The 26,098-nt window shown below is 48.1% G+C and overlaps 3 protein-coding genes, 1 long non-coding RNA gene and 3 other non-coding genes across 10 annotated transcripts in view; 1 reads left to right on the forward strand and 6 right to left on the reverse strand.

The window, feature by feature from the left end:
* Nucleotides 1-2,360: 2,360 nt before the first annotated feature.
* Nucleotides 2,361-26,098, reverse strand: part of LOC110139421 (uncharacterized) — a 31,049-nt gene continuing 7,311 nt past the window's right edge. Inside the window, exons 1-5 of one of the 3 annotated variants that reach the window (XR_002314489.2) lie at nucleotides 4,591-4,731; nucleotides 4,368-4,405; nucleotides 4,093-4,132; nucleotides 3,403-3,606; nucleotides 2,361-3,023 (exon numbers count right to left, since the gene is read on the reverse strand). This is a non-coding gene — a long non-coding RNA (uncharacterized lncRNA). Of the gene's footprint in view, nucleotides 3,024-3,402; nucleotides 3,607-4,092; nucleotides 4,406-4,590; nucleotides 4,734-26,098 lie in introns of those variants that run through there. The other 2 variants (XR_011483976.1, XR_011483977.1) reach the window with 2 other exon arrangements.
* On the reverse strand, nucleotides 3,291-3,372 carry LOC139031631 (small nucleolar RNA ZL8). The gene has a single exon (XR_011484138.1). It is a non-coding gene; the product is annotated as a small nucleolar RNA ZL8 (small nucleolar RNA).
* LOC139031625 (small nucleolar RNA SNORD52) lies at nucleotides 3,705-3,771 on the reverse strand. Its single transcript, XR_011484133.1, has one exon. It is a non-coding gene; the product is annotated as a small nucleolar RNA SNORD52 (small nucleolar RNA).
* LOC139031626 (small nucleolar RNA SNORD48) lies at nucleotides 4,251-4,313 on the reverse strand. The gene has a single exon (XR_011484134.1). It is a non-coding gene; the product is annotated as a small nucleolar RNA SNORD48 (small nucleolar RNA).
* Nucleotides 9,115-11,583, reverse strand: LOC139031475 (heat shock 70 kDa protein 1B). Its single transcript, XM_070456761.1, has one exon. The coding sequence runs from the start codon at nucleotides 11,370-11,372 to the stop codon at nucleotides 9,447-9,449; it is 1,926 nt and encodes a 641-aa protein (XP_070312862.1). The 5' UTR covers nucleotides 11,373-11,583; the 3' UTR covers nucleotides 9,115-9,446.
* LOC110139419 (heat shock 70 kDa protein 1B) lies at nucleotides 19,546-21,981 on the reverse strand. The gene has a single exon (XM_070456764.1). It carries the CDS (start codon nucleotides 21,764-21,766, stop codon nucleotides 19,841-19,843), a length of 1,926 nt encoding a protein of 641 aa, XP_070312865.1. The 5' UTR covers nucleotides 21,767-21,981; the 3' UTR covers nucleotides 19,546-19,840.
* On the forward strand, nucleotides 21,796-25,917 carry LOC110139418 (heat shock 70 kDa protein 1-like). 2 transcript variants are annotated; one of them, XM_020897260.2, is made up of 2 exons: nucleotides 21,796-22,199; nucleotides 23,634-25,917. In XM_020897260.2, exons 1-2 carry the CDS (start codon nucleotides 21,796-21,798, stop codon nucleotides 25,570-25,572), a joined length of 2,343 nt encoding a protein of 780 aa, XP_020752919.2. In that variant the 3' UTR covers nucleotides 25,573-25,917. The 2 variants fall into 2 exon arrangements, with proteins under 2 accessions (XP_020752919.2, XP_020752920.1); XM_020897261.2 differs by lacking the exon at nucleotides 21,796-22,199 and adding an exon at nucleotides 22,285-22,485.

Here is a 26,098-nt window from a genome sequence, read left to right on the forward strand (position 1 = left end):
AGGGTGTGTTACCAGAAGTGGAAACACTGTGTTGAAAAGAATATACCTCATTTTTAGTAGGTACACAGCACAAGTGAGGGAGCACACAGAGAAAAAAAGTTTATTTAAGATTGAAGTAAAGCAGAAAGCAGGGTTTCCCTGGTGACTCAGACTGAAATCTGCCCATAAGGGGAGAGATTCAATGTCTGAGTTGGGAAGATCCCCTGCAGAAGGGAATGGCTACTCACTCCAGTATTCTTGCCTGGAGAATTCCATGGAGAGAGGAACCTGGCGGGCTAGTCTATGGAGTCAAAAAGTCAGACATGATTCAGCAACATTTTCACTTTCAAGATAGAAAGACAGATGGGTATCCTCTCTGAGGAGTGCAGTAAAAATTAAATACACATATAGGACAGTTCTGGGTCTTTGTTTACACTTGTCCAGTTATCTTTTTTCACACCTGACTAGTCCCTAAGACCCTCCCCAAGATGTGTGCAACTTTTTGCCAAGGTGGAGTCCACTGCAGAGTCCTGTGCAGAGTCCTGATACCTGCCTCTTGAGAAACCTGTATGCAGGTCAGGAAGCAACAGTTCAGACTGGACATGGGACAACAGACTGGTTCCAAATAGCAAAAGGAGTACGTCAAGGCTGTATATTGTCACCTTGCTTATTTAACTTATATGCAAGAGTACATCATGAGAAACGCTGGGCTGGAGGAAGCACAAGCTGGAATCAAGATTGCCAGGAGAAATATCAATAACCTCAGATATGCAGATGACACCACCCTTATGGCACAAAGTGAAGAACTAAAGAGACTCTTGATGAAAGTGAAAAAGGAGAGTGAAAAAGTTGGCTTAAAGCTCAACATTCAGAAAACTAAGATCATGGCATCTGGTCCCATCACTTCATGATAAATAGGTGGGGAAACAGTGGCTGACTATATTTTTGGGGGCTCCAAAATCATTGCAGATGGTGATTGCAGCCATGAAATTGAGACGCTTACTCCCTGGAAGGGAAGTTATGACCAACCTAGACAACATATTAAAAAGCAGACACACACACACACACACACACACACAAAATAATAAAAAATAAAAAGCAGAGACATTACTTTGCCAACAAAGGTCTGTCTAGTCAAGGCTATGGTTTTTCCAGTGGTCATGTATGGATGTGAGAGTTGGACTATAAAGAAAGCTGAGCGCTGAAGAATTGATGCTTTTGAATTGTGGTGTTGTAGAAGACTCCTGAGATCCTAAAGATCAGTCCTGGATGTTCACTGGAAGGACTTATGTTGAAGCTGAAACTCCGATACTTTGGCCACCTGATGCAAAGAGCTGACTCATTTGAAAAGACCCTGATGCTGGGAAAGATTGAGGGCAGGAGGAAAAGGGGATAACGGAGGATGAGATGGTTGGATGGCATCACCAACTCAATGGACATGGGTTTGGGTAGACTCCGGGAGTTGGTGATGGACAGGGAGGCCTGGTGTGCTGCAGGTCATGACTGAGCGACTGAACTGAACTGAAGATTACAAAGAACCCAAGGTCAGAAAATAACAATGGGAGCAGGTGACCTTGCCCCGTAGTAGTACCTAACAAGGCAATTTCAAGGAGGAAAAAAAACTGGCAGTGACTAAGGAAAATAAGTTGGAAAAAAATCTTTGCTGAGTGGGGACCAAGCTGTAAATGTTCCGTAGAAAAATGCAAAAGATGTGCAATTTTTAAAACATGAATTATTAGATACAGAAACTGGTACACTCCAGTTAGAATAGTGATGGTAGATATAAACAAACAGGCAGTCTGAAGGAGACTGTCATTTTGAGTATAAGTCAGGACGAGGCTCCACTCTTAAGGCTGGGGACACAGGTTCAATCCCTGTGGTCAGGAAACTAGATCCCACATGCCACAACTGAAGACCCTGGATGCTTCAACTTAACTGGCACAGTTAAGTAAATTAACATTAAAAAAATAAAGTGGGACAATTTTATGGAACATACACTATTACTTTTAAAAGCCCACATCCTTTGACTCTGAAACTTCAAATGGGTACAAACAGGGAATCAGACTGGTTTATAGCTTGAAAGAAACTCAAATGCCCCCTACCAAACAAATTTATAATACAGCTCTAGAGCAGCCTACTCTGTACATGCTAGTGGGGAATCACCTTTATGACAGTGACAAAAAGAAGCAAAGGGTACTTTCTCTCCAATTTTTTAAACTGTGGTGAAATACACATAAAATTACCATGTTTACCATTAAAAAAATTTTATTGGGATATAGTTGATTTACAATGTTAGTTTTAGGTATACAGTAAACTGAATCAGTTATACACACAAACACTTTGGGATCCTCTTCTCTTATAGGCTATTACAGAGGACTGAATTTCCTGTGCTATACACGTCTTTATTATTCATTGGTAATAACAATGTTCATAACATTGAGCAATTATCACCACCATCCATCCCCATGAACTCTTTCACCTTGTAAAACTGAAACAATACCCATTAAGTATTTCTTCACTTCCTCATTCCCAGCTCCTGACAACCACCAGGAGTATTATTCTTCTAAAAATATATCCAGACAACCCATGTTTTCAAAATTCATCAAAAAGAAAACTGGATGACTGTGTTAATAGTATAATTAAAACCTCAAATATTAAAAATGTTATGGTACTCCATCTAGAAATCCTCAACATTGGTGTCAATATGTGACAAACCTAATTTTAGTTTTTTGTAATGTACCTGGAAAGAGCTACAATTAGATGTCAACTGTGATGCTCATTCACTTTCACATCCCTAAATCTTTCTGTACCCTTTTGCTTTTACTCAGACCCACCTATTTTTATTTGCTTTAAAACATTTTATTGCAACCTTTCTAATAAAGATCACCTAATTGATTTTGGTCCCCAAATTTCTAGGCAGCCCACCCCCTCTCCACCGGAGTTTGACAGCTGCTCACACAGGTTCACTCAGGAAACATGTGAAGTTTCAAGGATCTGACCAACACCAGGTAAGGGACATCCTCTGCATCAGCAAAATCCTAAAACTTCATAAAAGAAATACATATTAAAAACATGCAAAAAAAAAAATCCAAGTAGCTGGCATTACAGCATCAATCTGTTATAGATACAAGGGACAGACTGGTATAAACTATCAGAGAGAACAGTGATTAGCCAAAAAGGACCTGCAGCAGTAATCACCTTCTAGTATACATAGATACCCAATTATTTACTACACCATATATCTGAAACTAATATAACTACATACCAATTTTACTTTTTAAAGAAAACTGCCACACAAGAAGGAAAGAAGCAAGAGTGGATCAGGTGGTTTCAAAGATCCTCAGAGAACCATTCAGAGACTCTAGTCCAACCAGTTCATCATCACCACTCTGGAGCTGAGAGAAAAACCAGGAAAAGACTTACCATAGTACCCAGGTAGAAGGCATCTTGCTCTCCACTTCTTGTCACAGCCTGTTGCTGAAGTGGCAGGAACCATCACCTGGACATCCCAGCCACCCCAAAAGTGCTTCTCCAAGAGAATTCCAAACTTTAGGCCTTCAGTCACCAGGCTAGCCTGGAATCTCTGTGAAGAGGTACTGCCCTGGCTGGGCTTCCAAAGCTCTCAGGCTAGAAAAAAGATGAAAGCAGGACAACCAATTGAGAAAAACAGTCACAGCCTTCCCACCAGCTCTTTTCAAATATCCAAGTATCCAGTTCCCCCAAAAGAGTCAGAAATTAATTTTGACATCAAGACCAGTATCAGAGACTCTAGTCTGAGAAATCATCATTCCCAATTTAGGGAGATCTGGATCAAGGAAAGCATTAGAATCTAGAACATTCAGAGATGATAGCCCCAATATAAGGATTTGTCAAATTACGAGTTCAGCGATGTAAAGTTCAGGAGAGAAAGGCAGAAAACAAATTTAAACTGCAGAAATATCTCCATCAAGAAAGCACCTTATTAAAAAAAAAAAGAAAGCACCTTATGTAGAGTAACTCATACTAGAAAAAGGGGTGGAGGAAGCAGGTTTAGCAAGGTTGAGGAAAAAAAGTTCGAAGAGTTAAAAAAAGATAACCTGTGAAGAGACAGATAGCAGCACAGCTAATACTTACCCCTCTTTTAAGAATAACACACCGGTGGACGTTTTAACTCCTGATGGAGAAATGAGACACAGGAATACGAGATCAGTAACAGTTCTTGAACAGTAACTTCTCGCCGCAACCAAATACCAAAGATCCCAGCACGGGTGGCGGGGGGGCGCCGTGGAGGTGGTCAGCGCGCTGCGGTGATGGCGTCAGCGAGACACTCAGAATCACCTGGAGTCATCATCACCCCCATCCTCCCCCAGTGAAACCGCCAGCCACTCCAGCTCGCACAATCCACTCACCCTCGTGGTGCCTCGGACCCTCCTTCGAGAATCAGGAGCTTGGAAAGAAAAAGCAGTTAGTCAGGAGAGACCAGGGCGACTCCAGACGAGTCCCCCGTGCCCTGGGCTGGGTCAGTTCCAAGCAGTGGCGTCACAGAGATATCAGAAACTCTAGTCTGTATTAATAATTCATCCCGCTCAGCCCGAGACTGCGGTTCCCCCACTCAACGTGTTCCCGAGGTACCTGCACGCCGGTAGCTGTGCAAAGACGGCGCAGGCTGCAGGCTCCCCCTGCTCTGGGGAAGGTTCCGCAGCGGGCGACAGGCCAACCGCCTGAGGACCATCTTTACTCCGCGCGAGTCCGCCGCACAAAGAGAACTGCACGGGCGGGGCCAGGGCTATTTATTTACGGCGGCGCGGCTTCGGGACCTGACGGGCATGGCTGTCTTCTGAGATGCCTGTCTCGACCCGCAGAATGTTCCTCATCAGTCGTCCACACAAGACGAAAGCAATGTGAAAGAGAGACCACGAGCGAATATTTCACATTCTTCTGGGCAAATATTCGGAGACGTTTTGTGACTTTTTAAATACAAAGAACAGGTGACCTGACTGGTCAGGCCGGAGAAAGTCCCCAGCGCTGCCCGGTGGGCGCACACTTCCTGGATGGCCTCCCAGGAGGTCCAGTCCCAGCTTGTGTAACCTGAAGCCTTGTCTTTAGTTGTCACGTGTCCCAGCAAGGCATTGGTGTTACTCCAAAGGACTGTCATCCCGCTGTCTCTAGGCATCGAAATCTGAATTGGCAACACCCCCACCCCCACCCCCAGCCCACAGACCTGTCAGGCACATTTATTTCTGGTCCTTTTTTTATAAACAGCTTTCAGTTCAGATCAGTCGCTCAGTCGTGTCCGACTCTTTGCGACCCCATGAACAGCAGCACGCCAGGCCTCCCTGTCCATCACCAGCTCCCGGAGTCCACCCAAACCCATGTCTATCGAGTCGACGATGCCATCCAACCATCTCATCCTCTGTCGTCTCCTTCTCCTCCTGCCCTCAGTCTTTCCCAGCATCAGGGTCTTTTCCAATGAGTCAGCTCTTCGCATCAGGTGGCCAAAGTATCGGAGTTTCAGCTTCAACATCAGTCCTTCCAATGAACATCCAGGACTGATCTCTTTTAGGATGGACTGGTTGGATTAAGGTATAAGTTTATCTACGGCAGGGGTGGGGGGTGCTGGGTGGGTGGGTGGGCAGGGCAGCACAACCTGAAAGTTGTGAATTCTGTTTTATTCTGCAGGCAAAACTGAGGACCTTGAAATATGTAGGCCATCATGTGTGAAATAGACAGCTAGTGGGAAGTTGCCCTGTACCCCAGGGAGCTCAACCTGATGCTTGCTCCCTGAGGACCTGAAGGGGTGGGATGAGAGTGAAGGGGTGGGAGAGAGGTTCAAGAAGGAAAGGATAAATGTATACTTACGGCAAACACAACATTGTGAAGCAATTATCTTCCAATTAAATGTTAAAAAAACAAACACACACACAGAAAAAACACTTAAGACTTTAGCTCAGGTTGCAGCCTCTCAGCTCCGAAGAAGTGGAGCAGCCAGGCTATATAGGGTTTTTGCAACAAAGACCGTGTAGTCAGAACTTTAAAAAATTAAAGAAAAATCAGACATCTCAAGTCAATGAATTTACTCTTTTTCTGTGTATGGGAAGATGCAAAAGTCTGGTCTTGTAAAAGTAATTCCTCAGCCATCTGGGGCTAGTATCCTGTGTTTCCCCAACCTTATTCTACAAGGGGTGCACCGTTGTAGGGGGTGGCTGCATCCACAATTTTTTCCTCTTGCACAACTGAAACTCTGTACTTGTGAACAGTTACTCCCCATTTCCCTCTTTTTCAAGTTTTTTTTTTTTCTTCTTCTTCTTCATCCCACAAGCCATTATTCGAGAACTCTGTGCGACTCCAAATCCTTGAGCCCTTATGTCTCCGGAGAGGGCTCTGCCCCTTGTCCTGGGAAGTGGCTCCACCTATGGGTGGCTCAAGGCATTTCAAAATGGGCTTAAAATACTCAGAGCACCATGCAAAAAGACTGGGGTGAGCGTGTGCCCACCGCAATCATCCACAGTTCTCCATGGGCAAGGCTCCTGAGCAAGGGTACTCCTCCATGGCTCATGTCTTTTTAAGTTCCGTGTACTTTGGCCAAGCCTCACTGCTTGCAGGATTTTACTTCCACCAGGGATCAAACCAGGACCTGGCAGTGAAAGCTCTGAGTCCTAACCGCTGGAGGGCCAGGAAATGCCCTGATGTTGCTTTCTAATGAACTATTTCCCTAAGTGAGGACTCATGAAATTAATTGACTCAGCTTCAGAAATTCTCTTCTTTGGCCTATTAAGCTGTTGGTGGCAATTTCCCTAAAGTTTAGCATTACTATTGCTGCCAGTGAATCAACATTTTAAGGCCTTTCCAGCTTTGATTCACAGAATATCCCTTGCCACCAGCTGCTGCTCCTGGAAACACTGACACCTTCCTCTCCTCCCTCTCTCTTGTCCCCATACCTCTAAAAAAAAATCAGGAATAGCCTCTGGTACAGTGGTTTTTCTCAACTTTGGCTGAAACGTCGTGGTGGCTTTAATGCTATACAATGCCTTGGCCTACTTCCCAAGACTCTGACTCTTATGGGGTGGCCGGGGTGGGGAGTGCATATCAGTATTTCTTTAGCCTCCCAAATAATCTCCATATATCACTACCTTTGCAAACCCTAACTCCAATGATTTGAAATTACAAGATTTGAGGGACTTCCCTGGCGGTCCAGTGGTTAAGACTCCATGCTTCCACTGCATGGGGTGAGGATTTAATCCCTGGCCAGGGAACTAAGATCCTGCATGTTTCTCTGAGCAGCCAAAAATAAATAAGATGGGGGTTTACTTTTAAAGATTTATTCTATTACCTGGCAGGTTAAGTTTTTAAAAGCCCCCAATTTCTGCTGCTGCAGCAGTTAAACTGCACATACTATAAAGTTATGGTCAGAGCATACAATATCATATTACAGTTCACCTATCTTGTTAATAAGACCAGCCTTTGAGAATTGGTCCAGGAACCAGAAGTATTTATTTTTTTACGTTTACAATCTTTTCCTAAACAAGGCTTCCCACACTTTTGTCATTCCTAAAATGTTTTGGTTTCCCAGAGAGGAATGATTTATTGAAAAATACACAACATGAAACTTTAAGTTGTGTGATTCTGGAGTTGGTATTCACAGGCTGTTTTTGGAAGGAAAGAGGTTGGAATTCTAATCGGGCTAAACAAAGTGTTGCTTCGCAGATGGCTCAGTGGTAAAGAACCCACCCGCCAATGCAGGAGATGCAGGTTGGATCTCTGGGTTGGAAAAGATCCCCTAGAGAAGGAAATGGCAACCCACTCCAGTATTCTTGCCTGGAAAATCCAACGGACAGAGGAGCCTGTTGAGCTACAGTCCACAGGGCTGCAAGAGAGTCTGGATGTGACTAATACAACAAAGTGTTAAGGACTTTTAACTGCTCCAGTAAGCAGCAGCCCCTAGGGAAGGGCTTGTGTGGGAGGAACGCCCATTTCCCCAGCACTACACTGCACAGCTTTTATTCCTTTTTCATAATTAAATGTACTATTACGTACAAAAAGTCAAAAAGTGTTAGTCACTCAGTCCTGTCAGACTCTTTGTGACTCCATGGACTGTAGCCCGCCAGGCTTCTCAGTCCAGTGAATTCTCCAGGCAAGAATACTAAAGTGGGTTGTCATTCCCTTCTCCAGGGGATCTTTCAGACCCAGGGGTTGAACCCAGGTCTCCTACATGAAGGCAGACTCTTTTATCTGAAACTGGAGTAAAAACACCACTTGAGGTCAGACAGGAACCACACAATGCCAACCCCAGTGTTCAGGCAGAGTGGAAAAACACCCTGGCCCTGAAATCACTTGTTTCTTCCTAGTTTTGCCCTGGATAGCTTAAGTGACTATCTCCACATGCTAACCTCCGAAAAAAGCTTCAGAATACCTAGCGTAGAGAATGATATGATGAGAATTACTGGGGTGATTCAAAGATCCAGGTACAGTGCCTGGCCCATCCCTCTTTATTGCCTTGCCCCCAAACTCACTTCCCTAAAACCCTCACTTGGAAAACTCCAGCTTCAAAGACCACAGGTGAAGCCAATGCTAGCCCACAGCACATTTCTGCTCTTGATGATCTAAAACTTTGGAAGTGAGGCAATTCAGACAAATGCTTTATTTTAAAAGGAGATCACCAAAACTAAGAGGCTAAGTAATTGACACTAGATCACCCAGGTGGGATTTATAAAACTGAGTTTAAACTGTACCTCATTTTTACTCTTTTGTCCACACCTAAATTTATTCTTACCTTAAACAAAAGATTGGAAGACTCACAGGTTAAATATGAATAGCTCTGCACAGAATGAGTACGAGGGAGGGAGGAACCATAAACCTCTCTCAACACTGCCTTTAAACCCACACTAATTTCTCCTCCCCAAAATCCTTCACAAATCCCATCCCTACTTTTCCCTAAAACAAACCCCACCAAAATCAAAAGGGGCACCTGGAGTTTGTTTTTTGTCATGGACATAACTCACCACCTACAAAAAAGTCACAACAAAGTATAGCTATAGTCATGGCTCCTAACATATATAAGACTCCAGAAGTACTGCCCTTTCATGGTCTATGGAATTCAGACATTCAGAGAAGCCATTATCCCTCCCCAAATAAAAATAAACGTCCGGAAAAAAAATAAACTGTATTAATCATTTTCTTTTTATTGCTTAAGTATACAAATTTTTAATTCCATGACTTTCCGTGTGTTTACAAAGCAAAAAACAGGACACAGGGTGGCAGTGTTGACTCACTTTAAACAAACAAAAAAAAAGGAAAGCCATCCTTAAAGTGCCAACTTCCATGAAACGCAAAAATTCTGGTGAACACACTCATTGTAACATACATAAATAACAAAAACAAGCTAGTTGAAAGATTACAACCTAATCATAGAACAAACTGACACAGCACAGGACTAAAATATAGGGAAAGACCAAAGTCCATGGGCCTACTACAGACACAAAGTAAGGCCCCTAATCCACCTCCTCAATGGTGGGGCCAGACCCAGAACCCCCTTTAGGGGCCTGAGCCCCAAAGCCGCCAGCCCCGGGGCCGCCCGCCCCCTGGTACAGTCTGCTGATGATGGGGTTACACACCTGCTCCAACTCCTTCCTCTTGTGCTCAAACTCATCCTTCTCCGCCAAGGTGTTGGCGTCCAGCCAGGAGATCACCTCCTGGCACTTGTCCAACACCTTCTTCTTGTCCGCCTCGCTGATCTTGCCCTTCAGCCCCTCATCCTCCACGGCGCTCTTCATGTTGAAGGCGTACGACTCCAGCGCGTTCTTGGCAGACACCCTCTCGCGCTGGACCTCGTCCTCCGCCTTGTACTTCTCCGCCTCCTGCACCATGCGCTCGATCTCCTCCTTGCTCAGCCGGCCCTTGTCGTTGGTGATGGTGATCTTGTTGGCCTTGCCCGTGCTCTTGTCCGTGGCCGTGACGTTCAGGATGCCATTGGCGTCGATGTCGAAGGTCACCTCGATCTGGGGCACCCCCCGGGGGGCCGGAGGGATGCCGCTCAGCTCGAAGCGCCCCAGCAGGTTGTTGTCCCGCGTCATGGCCCTCTCGCCCTCGTACACCTGGATCAGCACGCCCGGCTGGTTGTCCGAGTAGGTGGTGAAGATCTGCGTCTGCTTCGTGGGGATGGTGGAGTTGCGCTTGATGAGAGCGGTCATCACGCCTCCAGCCGTCTCCAGCCCCAGCGACAGGGGAGCCACGTCCAGCAGCAGCAGGTCCTGCACGTTCTCCGACTTGTCCCCCATCAGGATGGCCGCCTGCACCGCCGCCCCGTATGCCACCGCCTCGTCGGGGTTGATGCTCTTGTTGAGGTCGCGCCCGTTGAAGAAGTCCTGCAGCAGCTTCTGCACCTTGGGGATGCGGGTGGAGCCCCCCACCAGGACCAGGTCGTGGATCTGCGCCTTGTCCAGCTTGGCGTCGCGCAGAGCCTTCTCCACGGGCTCCAGAGTGCTCCGGAACAGGTCGGAGCACAGCTCCTCGAACCGCGCCCTGGTGATGGACGTGTAGAAGTCGATGCCCTCGAACAGGGAGTCGATCTCCAGGCTGGCCTGGGTGCTGGACGACAAGGTCCTCTTGGCCCGCTCGCACGCCGTGCGCAGTCGCCTCACGGCCCGCTTGTTCTGGCTGATGTCCTTCTTGTGCTTCCTCTTGAACTCCTCCACGAAGTGGTTCACCAGCCTGTTGTCGAAGTCCTCCCCGCCCAGGTGCGTGTCCCCGGCCGTGGCCTTCACCTCGAAGATGCCGTCGTCGATCGTCAGGATGGACACGTCGAACGTACCCCCGCCGAGGTCAAAGATGAGCACGTTGCGCTCCCCCTTGCCCGTCCTGTCCAGGCCGTAGGCGATGGCGGCAGCCGTGGGCTCGTTGATGATCCTCAGCACGTTCAGCCCCGCGATCACCCCCGCGTCCTTGGTGGCCTGCCGCTGCGAGTCGTTGAAGTAGGCCGGCACGGTGATCACCGCGTTGGTCACCGGGTGGCCCAGGTACGCCTCGGCGATCTCCTTCATCTTGGTCAGCACCATCGACGAGATCTCCTCCGGGTAGAACGCTTTGGTCTCCCCCTTGTAGCTCACCTGCACCTTAGGCTTGTCTCCGTCGTTGATCACGCGGAAAGGCCAGTGCTTCATGTCCGACTGCACCACCGGGTCGCCGAACTTGCGGCCGATCAGCCGCTTCGCGTCGAACACGGTGTTCTGCGGGTTCAGCGCCACCTGGTTCTTGGCCGCATCGCCGATGAGCCGCTCGGTGTCGGTGAAGGCCACGTAGCTGGGGGTGGTGCGGTTGCCTTGGTCGTTGGCAATGATCTCCACCTTGCCGTGCTGGAACACCCCCACGCAGGAGTAGGTGGTGCCCAGGTCGATGCCGATGGCCGTGTTTTTCGCCATGCCGGTGCCCTTCCTTTCCGGCTCCGAGATGAGCTTCAAACCTGAAAACGGCCGACGGGATCCGCGACGAGAAGCTCGGGCTTTTCGGAACCCGAAAACTGAACGCGCCGGTGCCGCTCGGGGAGGTCCTTGGAGATAGCGGGTCTGCGGAAGCTGTTCTCACGGACTAAGCCGCAAGTTTTATCAGCTCTCTCCAGGCTGCTGTTTTTTCTCGGGCGGCTCTGTGTTTATAATTCTTCATCAAGCCCCGCCTTTTCCCTCCTCAGCCAATGACTGAGCCCAGTGGGGCTGCCAAGTCGGGAATATTCCAGGGGTTTCGCCTCAAGTCCTGCCCCCCTGGCTTTCTGGGACCAATCAGCGCCGTGGATGCCACTCCTCCCAGAACTCTCCAGACTCTTCTAGGATTCGCTGAAACAGGAATCCTAAGGGGAGGGGGAGAGGGGCTGAAAGGTCCACCCACTCAGTCTCTGGTTTCCTGGCGACCAGCCAGCCAAGTAGTTTGGAGTCGACTGAAAGGTTCAGCCCTCGGCGTGTAATTAATTGTAGGGCGGTGAGAGGCTCTTGGGGCTCAAATTAGTTTGGTGGTTTAAAGTAGAATTAAAGGCTACACGACTCCTGGGACAACCAAAATACAGAAAGTTCCCGAGTTTATCGAAGAGGGTTGGCCAGCCATGGACCAAGGAGAATGATCGGAGGCTAACGCTGATGGAAACAGCCACGTTTGGGCTGGCTCGCCGAGTGGCCGTGCTGGCCGGGAAATGCCTTGGTCATCCGCGGCGCTTTTCCCGTCTTATTTTTTAAAATGGGAAGAAAAAGGAGAGAGATACGGCTGTTTAAGTTTTGGCTCCTCTTTAGCCCTATTCAGATGGGTGGGTAATTTTTAATTTTCAGAAGAAAAGCAACTAGGTATATAGGTTTTAGATTGTAGAAGGTTCCCAATGCCTTAGAAGGGACCTGCTCGGTCCGGGGGTGTGGGAAGGGCCGGGTTAGAGCCACAGCGCCCCTGTCCCCGCCCAGAGCCGCTCCCTTTCGCCTCGGGCTGGACTGGGCTTGAGAAAAATTATTTTCCAAAGATATTTAGCTGTCTTATGCGCTTCTCCGGATTCCTCATCTTTCCCAGCCCGGGGTGCGGACGCCCCCCCTCCCCTCCTTTGTGCCTTTTAAATTCCTGGTCCAGCCTCGGATGATCAGTGGTGCCCGGATTAACCTGAGTCCCGAATTCGGTCTTCTGCCTTGTCATTTGCGGCTCCTAGGCTGTCCACCACTTTTAAGTAAATGTGGTGTAGTGGTGAGCCTGCGAGGGGGAAGTAGGGGTGGGGGGAGTGTCCAGTCCTGTTTGAAGAGCATGCTATATAGTTGGTTGGCGGGTGGCCCATTTTAAGCAAACTGTCTGGAATGATGCTGGAAGGTGAGAGAGGTTGTCGGGACCTAGGTTCTATCTCTTCTAAAAGTTCAGGTTGTTTGCTGTGTACTTAATTCGTCCACTTAACTTTTTATCCTAGATTTCAGCTTTCTGTTGTTACCCTCCTTCCTGTTTTAAATACAGTCACATTTGGTAATTTATTCTGGCTTTTGTTTCTTCATCCTTTATGGGCAATGCAAGATCCCTTATTAGGCGCCTAAACTGAAATGTGAGGGACATTAAAGGCATAGTAGAGGGGATTCACAACCCACGAAATAGACTCATTACTGTATCCACCTCTTGAGCACAGAAAACATAACAGCACAAGTAGGAGGAGGCAGTTGTGGGGTTTTGTTGTTGTTGTTTTAAAATTAATAGCTAAGCCTTAGTTGCAGCATGGTCAATCTTAGTTGTAGCATGTGGGATCTATTTTCTTGACCAGAGATCGAACCCAGGCCGCCTGCATTCTCCTCCACAGTCTTAGCCCTTCTGGACCACCAGAAAATACCGGAGGAGGCAATTTCTGATAAAGGGAAGAAATCTTGCTTTTGAAGACTTTTGCTTAACTGACATTTACACACACGCGCGCGCGTGCACGCACAGCCATCCATCAAAACACCTCTTCCTGAAATCCGAGGGTATTCAGTTGTTTATACTATAATTTGTTCAGGTTAATCAGATATAAAAATATTGCTTTAACAAATCTGTATCTTTCACTGTGCAGGTAGGTGATAACTTCTTTTACATTCAGGTGTGGCTCTCTAATGAATCACCTCCTTAATCTAGTCAAACTGGTTAAACGTCAGGAATTTTCCATCTCTTTATGCAGACTGTGAATGGGGATTCCCCAAACTTCCATCTTAGCCACCCAGTTTGTGAACACTTCCAGAGAAGTGTTCACCTCCAGAGAAGTCTTTAACCTCATCCCCTCTCTCTGAAAGCTTCCTCATCATCAGCTGCTACCAGCAGTTCTGGATTCGCTCTCCTCTCCAAAATTTGCAATTCTCTTCCTTTATTGGCTTGAGGCAAAGGGCATCATTGTCTCCACTGCTGGACAGGGAGACAAGGTGATTGGACCTCAAATCTTGCAGTTGCTGGGGTGAGGGAGTGGGGGAGCCACTCGAAAATACTGTTTTTCATGAATCAAGCAGTCAGCTACACACTGTATTGACCTACGCTTTGCGTTGTCTCTCTCTGTGGATGACCTGGAAACCTAAATATCCGTATTTCTTTTCCATTTCCTACCAGGAGAGTCTCTTGAATTGTGTCTTCCTTTCACCCTGGATGCTTCCCAAACCAGGAACTCAGGTACAGGTTTAATTGGTGCCTAAGGAGATTTTAAGAATCCCAAGAGATTTTTCACAACTTTATTTGATGCATTTTGGAATTAGTTTTTTTTTTTTGGAATTAGTTTTTTAAAATCGGGTTTAGTGTTTGAAAGAATCAAGGTTAAGGTTGCCCAAGCCTGACAGGGTAAAATTTAAGGGTTGGAGATGGGAGAACGTTTGCCAAGAATGCTGACTGCCAAGGGCAGGAAGTGGGTGGGGCGGGGGGGAGCTTTCCTCGCCCTGAAGTTGCAGGATATTTTTTTGTTCTCTCCTTTTTCCTCCAGTTTTTCATCCAGTATGATTTTTCTCAAGTCTATTTGTTTTTAAAAGACAGTATAATTCTAGGTTTTTCAGACAGAAGCAAAAGAGAACAATGTGGCACCTAGAGCCAGGCTTTTTTTTTTTTTTTTTTTTGGAGCCAGGCATTTTAAAATTTTATTTTTGGCTATGCTAGATCTTTGCTGCTACAGAGGCTTTTCTCTAGTTGTGGTGAGCAGAGGCTACTCTCGAGTTGAGTTGAGGGTGAGCGGGCTTCTCATTGTGGTGGCTTCTCTTGTTTCAGAGAATGGGCTCTACGTGCTCAATAGTTGGGGCACACAGGCTTAGCTGCTCCTTGGCACGAGGACATGTGGGAATCTTCCTGGATCAGGAATAGAACCTGTGTCTCCTGCACTGGCAGGCGGATTCTTTACCGATGAGCCACCAGGCGAGCCCCGAGCCAGGCATTTTTAACCTTCAAAGGGTAAAGGCCTGACAGCGATAGTCACCCAGTTCATGTTTGACTCCTTTGTGACCTCGTGGACTGTAGCCCGCCAGGCTCCTCTGTCCATGGGATTTTCCACATAAGAACACTGGAGTGGGTCGCCATTCCCTTCTCCAGGGGATCTTCTCCACTCAGGGACAGAATCCAGGTCTCTTGCACTGTGGGCAGATTCTTCACCGTCTGATCCACCAGGGAAGCCCGGCAAAGGCCTGGGAACTCGGCTAATTTCCAGCAGCATGGGGAAAAAACTAGCAAAGGGGAGACCTGGATTTGTATCTAGACTCTATCTCCTTGTTGAAGCTGTTTTTCTTTCTTTCTTAACAATGAAGTACTTGTAAATTAACTAAATTACCCAAGTCTGTATAAATTAGAATTGAAATTTATTTCATAGTATGTTACCATCAAGGATTACAAAGACAATATTTAAAAGACTGTAGTTCAGTGCCTGTGACAGAGTAGTACTCAAAAGTTTCTGCCCTTTTTTTTAACATTTGAATAGAAAATTTATTATTTTCATTTTCCAAGTGTTTTCTTTTTCTATCAGGGGGAAAAAAAGAAATTTTAAGGACAGTTGTCACTTGCTGCCAAATTGAGGGTAGTCTTTCTCCGGCGGTTTAGTAGCTAAGTCATGTCTGACTCTTGCGACCCCATGGACTGTAGCCTGCCAGGCTCCTCTGTCCATGGGATTCTCCAGGCAAGAATACTGGAGTGGGTTGCCATTTCTTTCTCCATGCCCTTCCTTCTTTTATTGGAGTAACGCTCTCTCGAGTCTCATCTCTCAATCATTTCTTATTGAGGTGCTTACAAGGTTGGGGATTACTACCAGGACTATGATAGTAATACTTTCTTACCATAAAAACGATCTTAAGATTTTTAGGCAGAGTCCTTCAGCCAAACCTTTCTGTTTTCAAAGATGAGCACAAAGGTTCAGAGGTTTCATGGCTTGGCCAGATCACCCAGACAGGTAATTACAAAACCGGTGACTGAACCGACATGTCGGCATACTTCCTACTTTAGACTCCTCTCAATGCTGGCACATAAAACCTATCGTTCCACGCTCTATAAAAAAAAAGAATAGAAACCATGGAAGACCGTAAAGAGTGAATGCCAGGGCTCTACGTGAACCATGGGGGTGTGTGACCTGCGCAGACTCACCTTCCGGCTGTTGCTTCTGACTCTCGCCTATCTACCATCTACCCACCCAGCCCTGCCGCTTCCCCCGCAACACCCACACCTCCACCTTTCCAGCCCTTCCAGCTTCTCCCAGGACCGTCTCCCCTTCCCGTTATCACAGACTGGTCGGTTGTTAACAGAGGAAGGGAGGGGGAGCCCCGCTACTATGGCTAGGCTGGCAAGAATCTTCTGGAAACTAAATGTAGAGCCGTGACTAAGCTTGATGTTCTAGGGTGGCGGCGGGGCAGGGGGCGAGGGGCGGGGGAGGGAGACTTGGGTGGGGCAGTTTGTTTGTTGAAGAGTGTTCCTACGAGCCAGTCCCCGCCTCTGAGCCCAGAGGGCTCCAGAAAGTTCCTGACACAGCCCGAAACGGGGGCAAGGAGCCAGAGCGAATAAGACCCCGATAGAGCGGGGCGGGGCCTGACGGCGGGGCTGGCCGCGGAGTTGCCTGGCCGGTGCCGGCGTTCTTCTGTTTTCTCCTTCAAAATGAGATTAAAGGAATCAATAGGGGAGAGACCTTTAGAGTTTCCCTCAAACTCGCTAATTTGTTGGGTGAAAACACTGGACAGGTTTGTAACTGACACAAGTAAGTCGGATGGAATGGGGTGGCCAGAAGCGAGAAGGTCCCCACCGCCCGAGGCGGGTGCGCCGCAGCCCTGGGCAGAGATGGGCTACAGCTGCGAGCTTGCAGTCTTCTTTCTACAGCCGCCCCATCTCCCGAATCTAGTCCCTGGTTCTCATGGGGCCGTTTGGAGGGGTAAGAAGGTGGAAGATCCTGTGGGGGTGATTCTGGTCTTCCGGACTCCCCCGCCCTCTTACCCTGTATTTCCTGTGTGCCCTCCCTCCTTCCCCGCCGTGCCCTTTCCTCCGATCCCCTGCCGGGCGGTCCTGGCGCCCGTGGGGTGGGGCAGGTTGGCTCGGCATCCCGAATTCGCTGCGATACCTGACTCCTTAACGTCTCTACGTAAGCTGGAGTTAGGAGAGGACTGATGGGGTTGCTATATCCCACTGAACTGCACTGGATACTTTGCGGGTGATCCTCGGGGACGGATTTAAGGTGATCAGTTGGAATAAAGAATTATGACAGTTGCCCTTTCTTATTCCTACGTTGAGGCTCGCCCCCTCAGAAATCGCCAGTGTTCACTTTTCACCTGAAAACCACTTAACTGAAAGCCCATGTTTCTGTGCACTTTTCTCACAATTAGGTTATTGCTTTGGTATCCTTTTCATTTTTAATGACAGAATCCAGTTAAACACCAGGAGTAACAGTATGTTAATAACGTAGTATATTGGATTTAAAATCAGTCACATTACATAACCATTAATTTTTGAGGGCTGGCATAGGGAGGTAGGTGAGATTGAAATTAGGGAAGGCGTTAGATTTTAAAAATGCTTTTTGATCGACCATTATTTTTCCTTGATGCACCACCTCCCCCCCCCCCCCCCCCGAGTTCATGCTGCTACCGCAAACACCTTCTCCAGGAATGACTTTGCATTCTCTTTGTCCCTCAGCTTTATGTTCAAAGTGATTATTTTCAAAGTAGTCTGTGTAAGGGACTGTGCAGTAACATCGTATATTGACTTCCTAATAAAACACCCTGATAATCTTAACTGATTTAGCCATAGGAACTCATTTTCTCCAAGTTAATTTCTGGAGATGTCCCTAATCTCTCTTATCAAAGGTGTTAGTTAGGTCTTTACCAATCTCCACCCACCCTCCCCATCCCTCGCCACCTGCCTCTAAAGTAGTGACTGCTTGACGAGTTACTCTACTATCTGCAGATGACAGTCACAGATGAAACTGCAGTTCTATGGGGGCAGAGGAAGTCTTGTTGCAACCGCATATCCCCATGAAGTTTGACTCATTGTGGCAGGAGTCCACCATGCTACACTTCACCTACCCTGATTAAACCTGTGTTTATATGCTGGCCTGCAAGTCTAAGCATCTCTTAGATTTTCATTTCCAAACTTATAGGGACAGGTCTACCTCTCCATGTTATTTCCATTAACATGAGTTTCTTCTAACGCAAGTATTTAGTGAAAGATTTGGTGGGCCTTGAGATACACACACAAAGTGCTTTTCCAGAATGTTGACACAATTTTTTTTTTTTTTTACTATTTTTGGTGAATTCACATAACATAAACCTTTTTAAAGTGTACAATTTAGTGGTACCTAGCCCAGTTTGTGCAATCACCACTTCCACCTGGTTCCAGAATCTCCATAATCCCCAGATACAATTGCCTTTTAAAGGGGCTCACTCCCAAGTCGTGAGGATTATGCCTGGCCTTTTCCACAAACAGGCTGTGGAGGAGACTATGCCCAGAATGCTAGCAGCAGTTAGGGCAAGAAGCATCTCCAGTGGAAGGAAGCCTATGGTTAAGCCTTCCTGGTACAGTGCTGCAGGTTTTTTCACTATTCTAAATTAACCAGCACTAAACCTCTAGCATTAACCGTATTATCTGACATAGTTGTTTAGAATCAGAGAGAGTCAAAGCAGAAAGATTACTGATTGTGAAACCTAGGGTAGACCCATAACCCAGAACCAGACATGCACAAAGCCCTGTGGACAGCAGAGCAAAAACCAGTAAAACCTCAGTTGGAATCCAGGTTCAACATCTTCGCTGAACTCATTTTTTTAACCTTGAAATAAATCTTAGTCAAGCCAGTGACTTTTAAGTCTCCACATATGTCCACCTGTGAAGCCAAACACTGCCTATACTCAGTATGGTGGAATGGGAATTAATAAACATTTGAAAGGCCCCTGGTACAGTACCTGGTGGGTAAGAATAGTGAAATACTGGGGGTCCTCCTGTTGGGGCATGAAACAGTGACACCTCTCTAAAGTACTCAGCTGGGATACTTAAAATGTAGGTAACCAGTACTGGAAATATGCAGCATTTTTATCCCAGCATTCTTTCAAGAAATTAAATATAAACTGAAGCATCAGGCCAAACCCTTCCATTTTAAACTCTTGAGACCTGGGCATCACAGTGGCTAACACAATAGTACATAACTAGGCAAGCCAGTACTAGAATTCACATTTCCTCAAGGCAATTTAGGACTCACCTTCTCTTTCATGCTGAATCCAGATTAAGTAACAAGGCTCCAAGATATCACCTGTACTTACAAGCAGCAGGAGCCATGACCTTCCACTCTAACTGCCTCTTTTATTCCTGCTTCTGCTGGAATACTCCCATTCACAGGCTCCTTTTGAGGTCACCCTTAAAGTATCGAGTCTCCCCCCCTCCCGCTACCCCCCACCTTGAGGCTACCATGCCAGTAGCCCTTACCATTTTCTGGGTTCACAAACCCAACCTTTCAAATGAGCAGTTTTTTATTTCCCAAGGATACTATTTGCCTAAAAGAAATGTGTCATAATGCTATATTCTTCCTTTCCGGATCCCTGACCTTACCTAAGAGGCCAATGGCAGTTCATTTTTGGACACTAAAAAAAGACAACCTCTGCAGATCCTTCCGACTTCAAAAGAAAAACACAGAAACAAACATCACTCTAATTATGTGAGTTTATTTACTTGAAAGTCAACAGTGTGAAACGGGGGGAAAAATAGCTTGAGTTTGGCATGAGTACTACAAAAAGAGAAGTTAACAAAAGATGGCACTATACATTCAGCTCTATACTTAAGACTCTGGAAACGAGTTCCTAACTTAACCAAGAGAGTGAGTTCAACATCTCAAACAGCTTGCATAGCTGATAGCTGATGAAAGGCAGATATATAAGGCAATGCAAAGCCCTTGGATCCCAACAGTCTCCATAACAAACATGCGCAATCCAGAGGATTCCTAATCCACCTCCTCAATGGTGGGGCCAGACCCAGAACCCCCTTTAGGGGCCTGAGCCCCAAAGCCGCCAGCCCCGGGGCCGCCCGCCCCCTGGTACAGTCTGCTGATGATGGGGTTACACACCTGCTCCAACTCCTTCCTCTTGTGCTCAAACTCATCCTTCTCCGCCAAGGTGTTGGCGTCCAGCCAGGAGATCACCTCCTGGCACTTGTCCAACACCTTCTTCTTGTCCGCCTCGCTGATCTTGCCCTTCAGCCCCTCATCCTCCACGGCGCTCTTCATGTTGAAGGCGTACGACTCCAGCGCGTTCTTGGCAGACACCCTCTCGCGCTGGACCTCGTCCTCCGCCTTGTACTTCTCCGCCTCCTGCACCATGCGCTCGATCTCCTCCTTGCTCAACCGGCCCTTGTCGTTGGTGATGGTGATCTTGTTGGCCTTGCCCGTGCTCTTGTCCGTGGCCGTGACGTTCAGGATGCCATTGGCGTCGATGTCGAAGGTCACCTCGATCTGGGGCACCCCCCGGGGGGCCGGAGGGATGCCGCTCAGCTCGAAGCGCCCCAGCAGGTTGTTGTCCCGCGTCATGGCCCTCTCGCCCTCGTACACCTGGATCAGCACGCCCGGCTGGTTGTCCGAGTAGGTGGTGAAGATCTGCGTCTGCTTCGTGGGGATGGTGGAGTTGCGCTTGATGAGAGCGGTCATCACGCCTCCAGCCGTCTCCAGCCCCAGCGACAGGGGAGCCACGTCCAGCAGCAGCAGGTCCTGCACGTTCTCCGACTTGTCCCCCATCAGGATGGCCGCCTGCACCGCCGCCCCGTATGCCACCGCCTCGTCGGGGTTGATGCTCTTGTTGAGGTCGCGCCCGTTGAAGAAGTCCTGCAGCAGCTTCTGCACCTTGGGGATGCGGGTGGAGCCCCCTACCAGGACCAGGTCGTGGATCTGCGCCTTGTCCAGCTTGGCGTCGCGCAGGGCCTTCTCCACGGGCTCCAGGGTGCTCCGGAACAGATCGGAGCACAGCTCCTCGAACCGCGCCCTGGTGATGGACGTGTAGAAGTCGATGCCCTCGAACAGGGAGTCGATCTCCAGGCTGGCCTGGGTGCTGGACGACAAAGTCCTCTTGGCCCGCTCGCACGCCGTGCGCAGTCGCCTCACGGCCCGCTTGTTCTGGCTGATGTCCTTCTTGTGCTTCCTCTTGAACTCCTCCACGAAGTGGTTCACCAGCCTGTTGTCAAAGTCCTCCCCGCCCAGGTGCGTGTCCCCGGCCGTGGCCTTCACCTCGAAGATGCCGTCGTCGATCGTCAGGATGGACACGTCGAACGTACCCCCGCCGAGGTCAAAGATGAGCACGTTGCGCTCCCCTTTGCCCGTCCTGTCCAGGCCGTAGGCGATGGCGGCAGCCGTGGGCTCGTTGATGATCCTCAGCACGTTCAGCCCCGCGATCACCCCCGCGTCCTTGGTGGCCTGCCGCTGCGAGTCGTTGAAGTAGGCCGGCACGGTGATCACCGCGTTGGTCACCGGGTGGCCCAGGTACGCCTCGGCGATCTCCTTCATCTTGGTCAGCACCATCGACGAGATCTCCTCCGGGTAGAACGCTTTGGTCTCCCCCTTGTAGCTCACCTGCACCTTAGGCTTGTCTCCGTCGTTGATCACGCGGAAAGGCCAGTGCTTCATGTCCGACTGCACCACCGGGTCGCCGAACTTGCGGCCGATCAGCCGCTTCGCGTCGAACACGGTGTTCTGCGGGTTCAGCGCCACCTGGTTCTTGGCCGCATCGCCGATGAGCCGCTCGGTGTCGGTGAAGGCCACGTAGCTGGGGGTGGTGCGGTTGCCTTGGTCGTTGGCAATGATCTCCACCTTGCCGTGCTGGAACACCCCCACGCAGGAGTAGGTGGTGCCCAGGTCGATGCCGATGGCCGTGTTTTTCGCCATGCCGGTGGCCCTTCCTTTCCGGCTCCGAGATGAGCTTCAAACCTGAAAACGGCCGACGGGATCCGCGACGAGAAGCCCGGGCTTTTCGGAACCCGAAAACTGAACGCGCCGGTGCCGCTCGGGGAGGTCCTTGGAGACAGCGGGTCTGCGGAAGCTGTTCTCACGGACTAAGCCGCAAGTTTTATCAGCTCTCTCCAAGCTGCTGTTTTTTCTCGGGCGGCTCTGTGTTTATAATTCTTCATCTAGCCCCGCCTTTTCCCTCCTCAGCCAATGACCGAGCTCAGTGGGGCTGCCAGGTCGGGAATATTCCAGGGGTTTCGCCTCAAGTCCTGCCTCCTGGCTTTCTGGGACCAATCAGCGCCTTGCATGCCACTCCTCCCAGAACTCTCGAGACTCTTCTGGGACTTGCTGGCTGGCACTGTCTCGGAAAGGGGTAATGGGAGGGGAAAAGATGGGAGGGGCTGGTGGGTCGGCAGTTGGGGCGGTGGTGTTGACGCCGCCCTGCTCTAGTCGCGTTACAATGGAGGTGCTGCCTCTGACCTCACGGGCTAGTGGAGAATTAGGATGATAGGTCTGGACCCAACTCAAAGTCGTATGACGGGGCGGGTGGGGGGTGGGGGGACACCGCCTGCGCAGTTTGGCTATTGAAGGAGCCCCAACTTATAGGGGCTCCGCAATCTGAACCGTATCAAACTGGATCGAAGGCGGCGGGACACTAGGTGAGTCACAAGTGCTGTGACTGGAATGGGCTGGGAATAGGCAAGACTAGTAGGTCCTGGTTTGAGGAGGTATTGGAAACTTCTCTAGTTTGTTTAAATATAAGGTATGGGTGTGGTGGCTAGTCAGCGAAGGGGGCTCCTTTAAGGGCCGCAAAGGTGGCTGGAATTGCTTAGAGCTACCAAAAAAAAAAAAAAAAGAAGGAGCTGGTAGGTTATTGTCTCCAGATAACTGGAGTTCTGTTTTTGAGATTAGAGAAAGTCTTAGAGAGCACCACCTTACCTGAGAAAACTCACGAGGGCTTGATTGGGTTCTTAGGGGCATTCTTCAGACTGGCCGAAATCTCCACAATCCCTAATAGAGGGTAAAAGAGGATCGGCAGGGTTGCTAAACCCACCTATGGAAGTGATGTCTTCTGAGGAGACTAGAACTTCAAATAATGAGTTCATCGGGAGGCTTGTACAATATTAGAATAAACTCTCACAGACACAGAAACAGGACCGTGGAGTGAGGCCCTGTGAGGAATTAGAATCAATATGCCACTGCCCTCCCTCTTCATGCCTGTTAGCTAGGAGTTTTTCTATCTTGTCCAAAAACCTTGTTTGGAAGAGATGTTTGTACAGGGATTATATGGCAGGATTATTCATAATAGCCATAAAATGGAAACCATTTAAGTGCCACATAAAGAATGAATAAACAAATGTGGTATATACATACAATAAAAGTTATTCAGCCATAAAGATGCAAGAAATTATGACATATGCTGTAAAATAGATGAACTTTTAGGATATTATGGTAAATTAAGCCAGTCACACACAAAAAATAGTGTATAATTTCACTCATGTGAGGTACTTAGAAGAGTCAAATTCTGAGAGACAAAAAGTAGGCCCCCAAAAAATATGTAGACTAGTGGTGGTTCAAGGGTTGGGAGGTGAGGGGAAATAGGGAGTTGTTTAATGGGTATAAAATTTGTTTTGCAAGATAAAAATTCTGGAGATTCGTTGGCCAACAATGTGAGTGGACTGACTTCTGAATTGTATGTCAAAAATTGGTTAAGAGGGTAAATTTATGTTGTGTGTATTTTCCCACAGTTAAAAATAAAATTTAAAAGTTCTCACTGAAAAACTTTTATCTCATTCTTTTCCCACAGACCTAGAAAAACCATGGCTTCTGCTAAAGGAACGGCCATCGGCATCGACCTGGGCACCACCTACTCCTGCGTGGGGGTGTTCCAGCACGGCAAGGTAGAGATCATCGCCAACGACCAGGGCAACCGCACCACCCCCAGCTACGTGGCCTTCACAGACACCGAGCGGCTCATCGGCGATGCGGCCAAGAACCAGGTAGCCATGAATCCCCAGAACACTGTCTTTGATGCCAAACGTCTGATCGGCAGAAAATTTAATGATCCTGTCGTGCAATCAGATATGAAACTTTGGCCTTTCCAAGTAATCAACGAAGGAGGCAAGCCCAAGGTAATGGTGTCCTACAAAGGGGAAAAGAAAGCTTTTTATCCTGAGGAAATCTCTTCTATGGTACTGACTAAGATGAAGGAGACTGCTGAGGCTTTTTTGGGCTACACTGTCACTAATGCTGTGATCACTGTGCCAGCTTACTTCAATGACTCTCAGCGTCAGGCCACCAAGGATGCAGGTGTTATCGCAGGTCTCAATGTGCTAAGAATTATCAATGAACCCACTGCTGCTGCCATTGCCTATGGCTTAGATAAAGCAGGTCAGGGAGAGCGACATGTCTTGATCTTTGATCTGGGTGGAGGCACATTTGATGTGTCCGTCCTGACCATAGATGATGGGATTTTTGAGGTTAAGGCCACAGCTGGGGACACCCACTTGGGTGGAGAGGATTTTGACAACAGGCTTGTGAGCCACTTTGTGGAAGAATTCAAGAGGAAACATAAGAAGGACATCAGCCAGAACAAGCGGGCTGTGAGGCGGTTGCGCACTGCCTGCGAGAGGGCCAAGAGGACCCTGTCATCTAGCACCCAGGCCAACTTGGAAATTGACTCACTTTATGAAGGCATTGACTTCTACACATCCATCACCAGAGCCCGGTTTGAAGAGTTGTGTGCAGACCTGTTTAGGGGCACCCTGGAGCCTGTGGAGAAGGCTCTTCGGGATGCCAAGATGGATAAAGCTAAAATCCATGACATTGTCTTAGTAGGGGGCTCTACTCGAATCCCTAAGGTTCAGAGGCTGTTGCAAGACTACTTTAATGGTCGTGATCTCAACAAGAGCATCAACCCCGATGAGGCAGTTGCCTATGGGGCTGCAGTTCAGGCAGCCATTTTGATGGGGGATAAGTCTGAAAAGGTACAGGACCTGCTTTTGTTGGACGTGGCTCCCCTGTCTTTAGGTTTGGAGACCGCAGGGGGAGTCATGACTGTACTAATCAAGCGCAACTCCACCATCCCCACTAAGCAGACACAGATTTTCACCACCTACTCAGACAATCAGCCGGGCGTGCTGATCCAGGTGTATGAGGGCGAGAGGGCCATGACTCGGGACAACAACCTGCTGGGGCGCTTTGATCTGACTGGAATCCCTCCGGCACCCAGGGGAGTGCCCCAGATTGAGGTGACCTTTGACATCGATGCCAATGGTATTCTCAATGTAACAGCTATGGACAAGAGCACAGGCAAGGCCAACCAGATCACCATTACCAATGACAAGGGCCGGCTGAGCAAGGAGGAGATCGAGCGCATGGTTCTGGATGCTGAAAAATACAAAGCTGAGGATGAGGTCCAGAGAGAGAAAATTGCTGCAAAAAATGCCTTAGAATCCTATGCTTTTAACATGAAGAGTGCTGTGAGTGATGAAGGCCTACAGGGCAAGATTAGTGAGTCTGATAAAAAGAAAATACTGAGTAAATGCAATGAGGTCCTTTCGTGGCTGGAGGCCAATCAACTGGCTGAGAAGGATGAGTTTGATCATAAGAGAAAGGAATTGGAGCAAGTGTGTAACCCAATCATCACAAAACTCTACCAGGGAGGATGCACTGGGCCTTCCTGTGGAACAGGGTATACACCTGGAAGGGCTGCAACAGGCCCCACAATTGAAGAAGTAGATTAATCTTATGTGGAGCTGGACAGTTCTAGGGTGCCTCTAAGATGAATTTTGTTGCCCTCATCTTCAAACATGGTTACGATTCCTGAATTGACTGGACCTGAATGTAAGTGACTATCCCTTTTGGATTCTGATGGAGAAGTCTCATATACCATCTTTTCACACTCCCAACAATTTTCTGACACATTCCAACAAATTTCTGACTCTGGAATGAGACTCTTAGGAAAACCAGGCACCTCTCAGAACCATTTGAAGAATCTGAATGTCTGTTATTTATTTCCAGCCTCCCCAACTTCCTTTTTCCTGTGTGGATGGTTATTTGTCCCTCAGTAAATTTGTTCCTAAAGCAAATTACTTGTGGTATTTTTAGACTGAGTGTATCTTGTAAAAAGGGAGAGTGTGTGGAGTGACCACGTGTGGTCTGTTTGTGAGCTAATTGTGAATGATTAAGCTGGTAAGGGCAAAGTATTTGAATTTTCATGAGCTAATTGAAGAAGGAAAAATCTTTTTGATTATCAGGCACCTTTAACCT

This window comes from Odocoileus virginianus, chromosome 27, assembly GCF_023699985.2.
Source record: "Odocoileus virginianus isolate 20LAN1187 ecotype Illinois chromosome 27, Ovbor_1.2, whole genome shotgun sequence".
Classification (NCBI taxonomy): domain Eukaryota; kingdom Metazoa; phylum Chordata; class Mammalia; order Artiodactyla; family Cervidae; genus Odocoileus; species Odocoileus virginianus.

Bases quoted from the DNA above. Each gene is read 5' to 3' on its own strand.
- LOC139031475 (XM_070456761.1), bottom strand. From the start codon at position 11,372: ATGGCGAAAAACACGGCCATCGGCATCGACCTGGGCACCACCTACTCC.
- LOC110139419 (XM_070456764.1), bottom strand. From the start codon at position 21,766: ATGGCGAAAAACACGGCCATCGGCATCGACCTGGGCACCACCTACTCC.
- LOC110139418 (XM_020897260.2), top strand. From the start codon at position 21,796: ATGAGCTTCAAACCTGAAAACGGCCGACGGGATCCGCGACGAGAAGCC. The intron at 22,200-23,633 runs GTAATGGGAGGG...CTTTTCCCACAG, and splicing joins TGGCACTGTCTCGGAAAGGG to ACCTAGAAAAACCATGGCTT.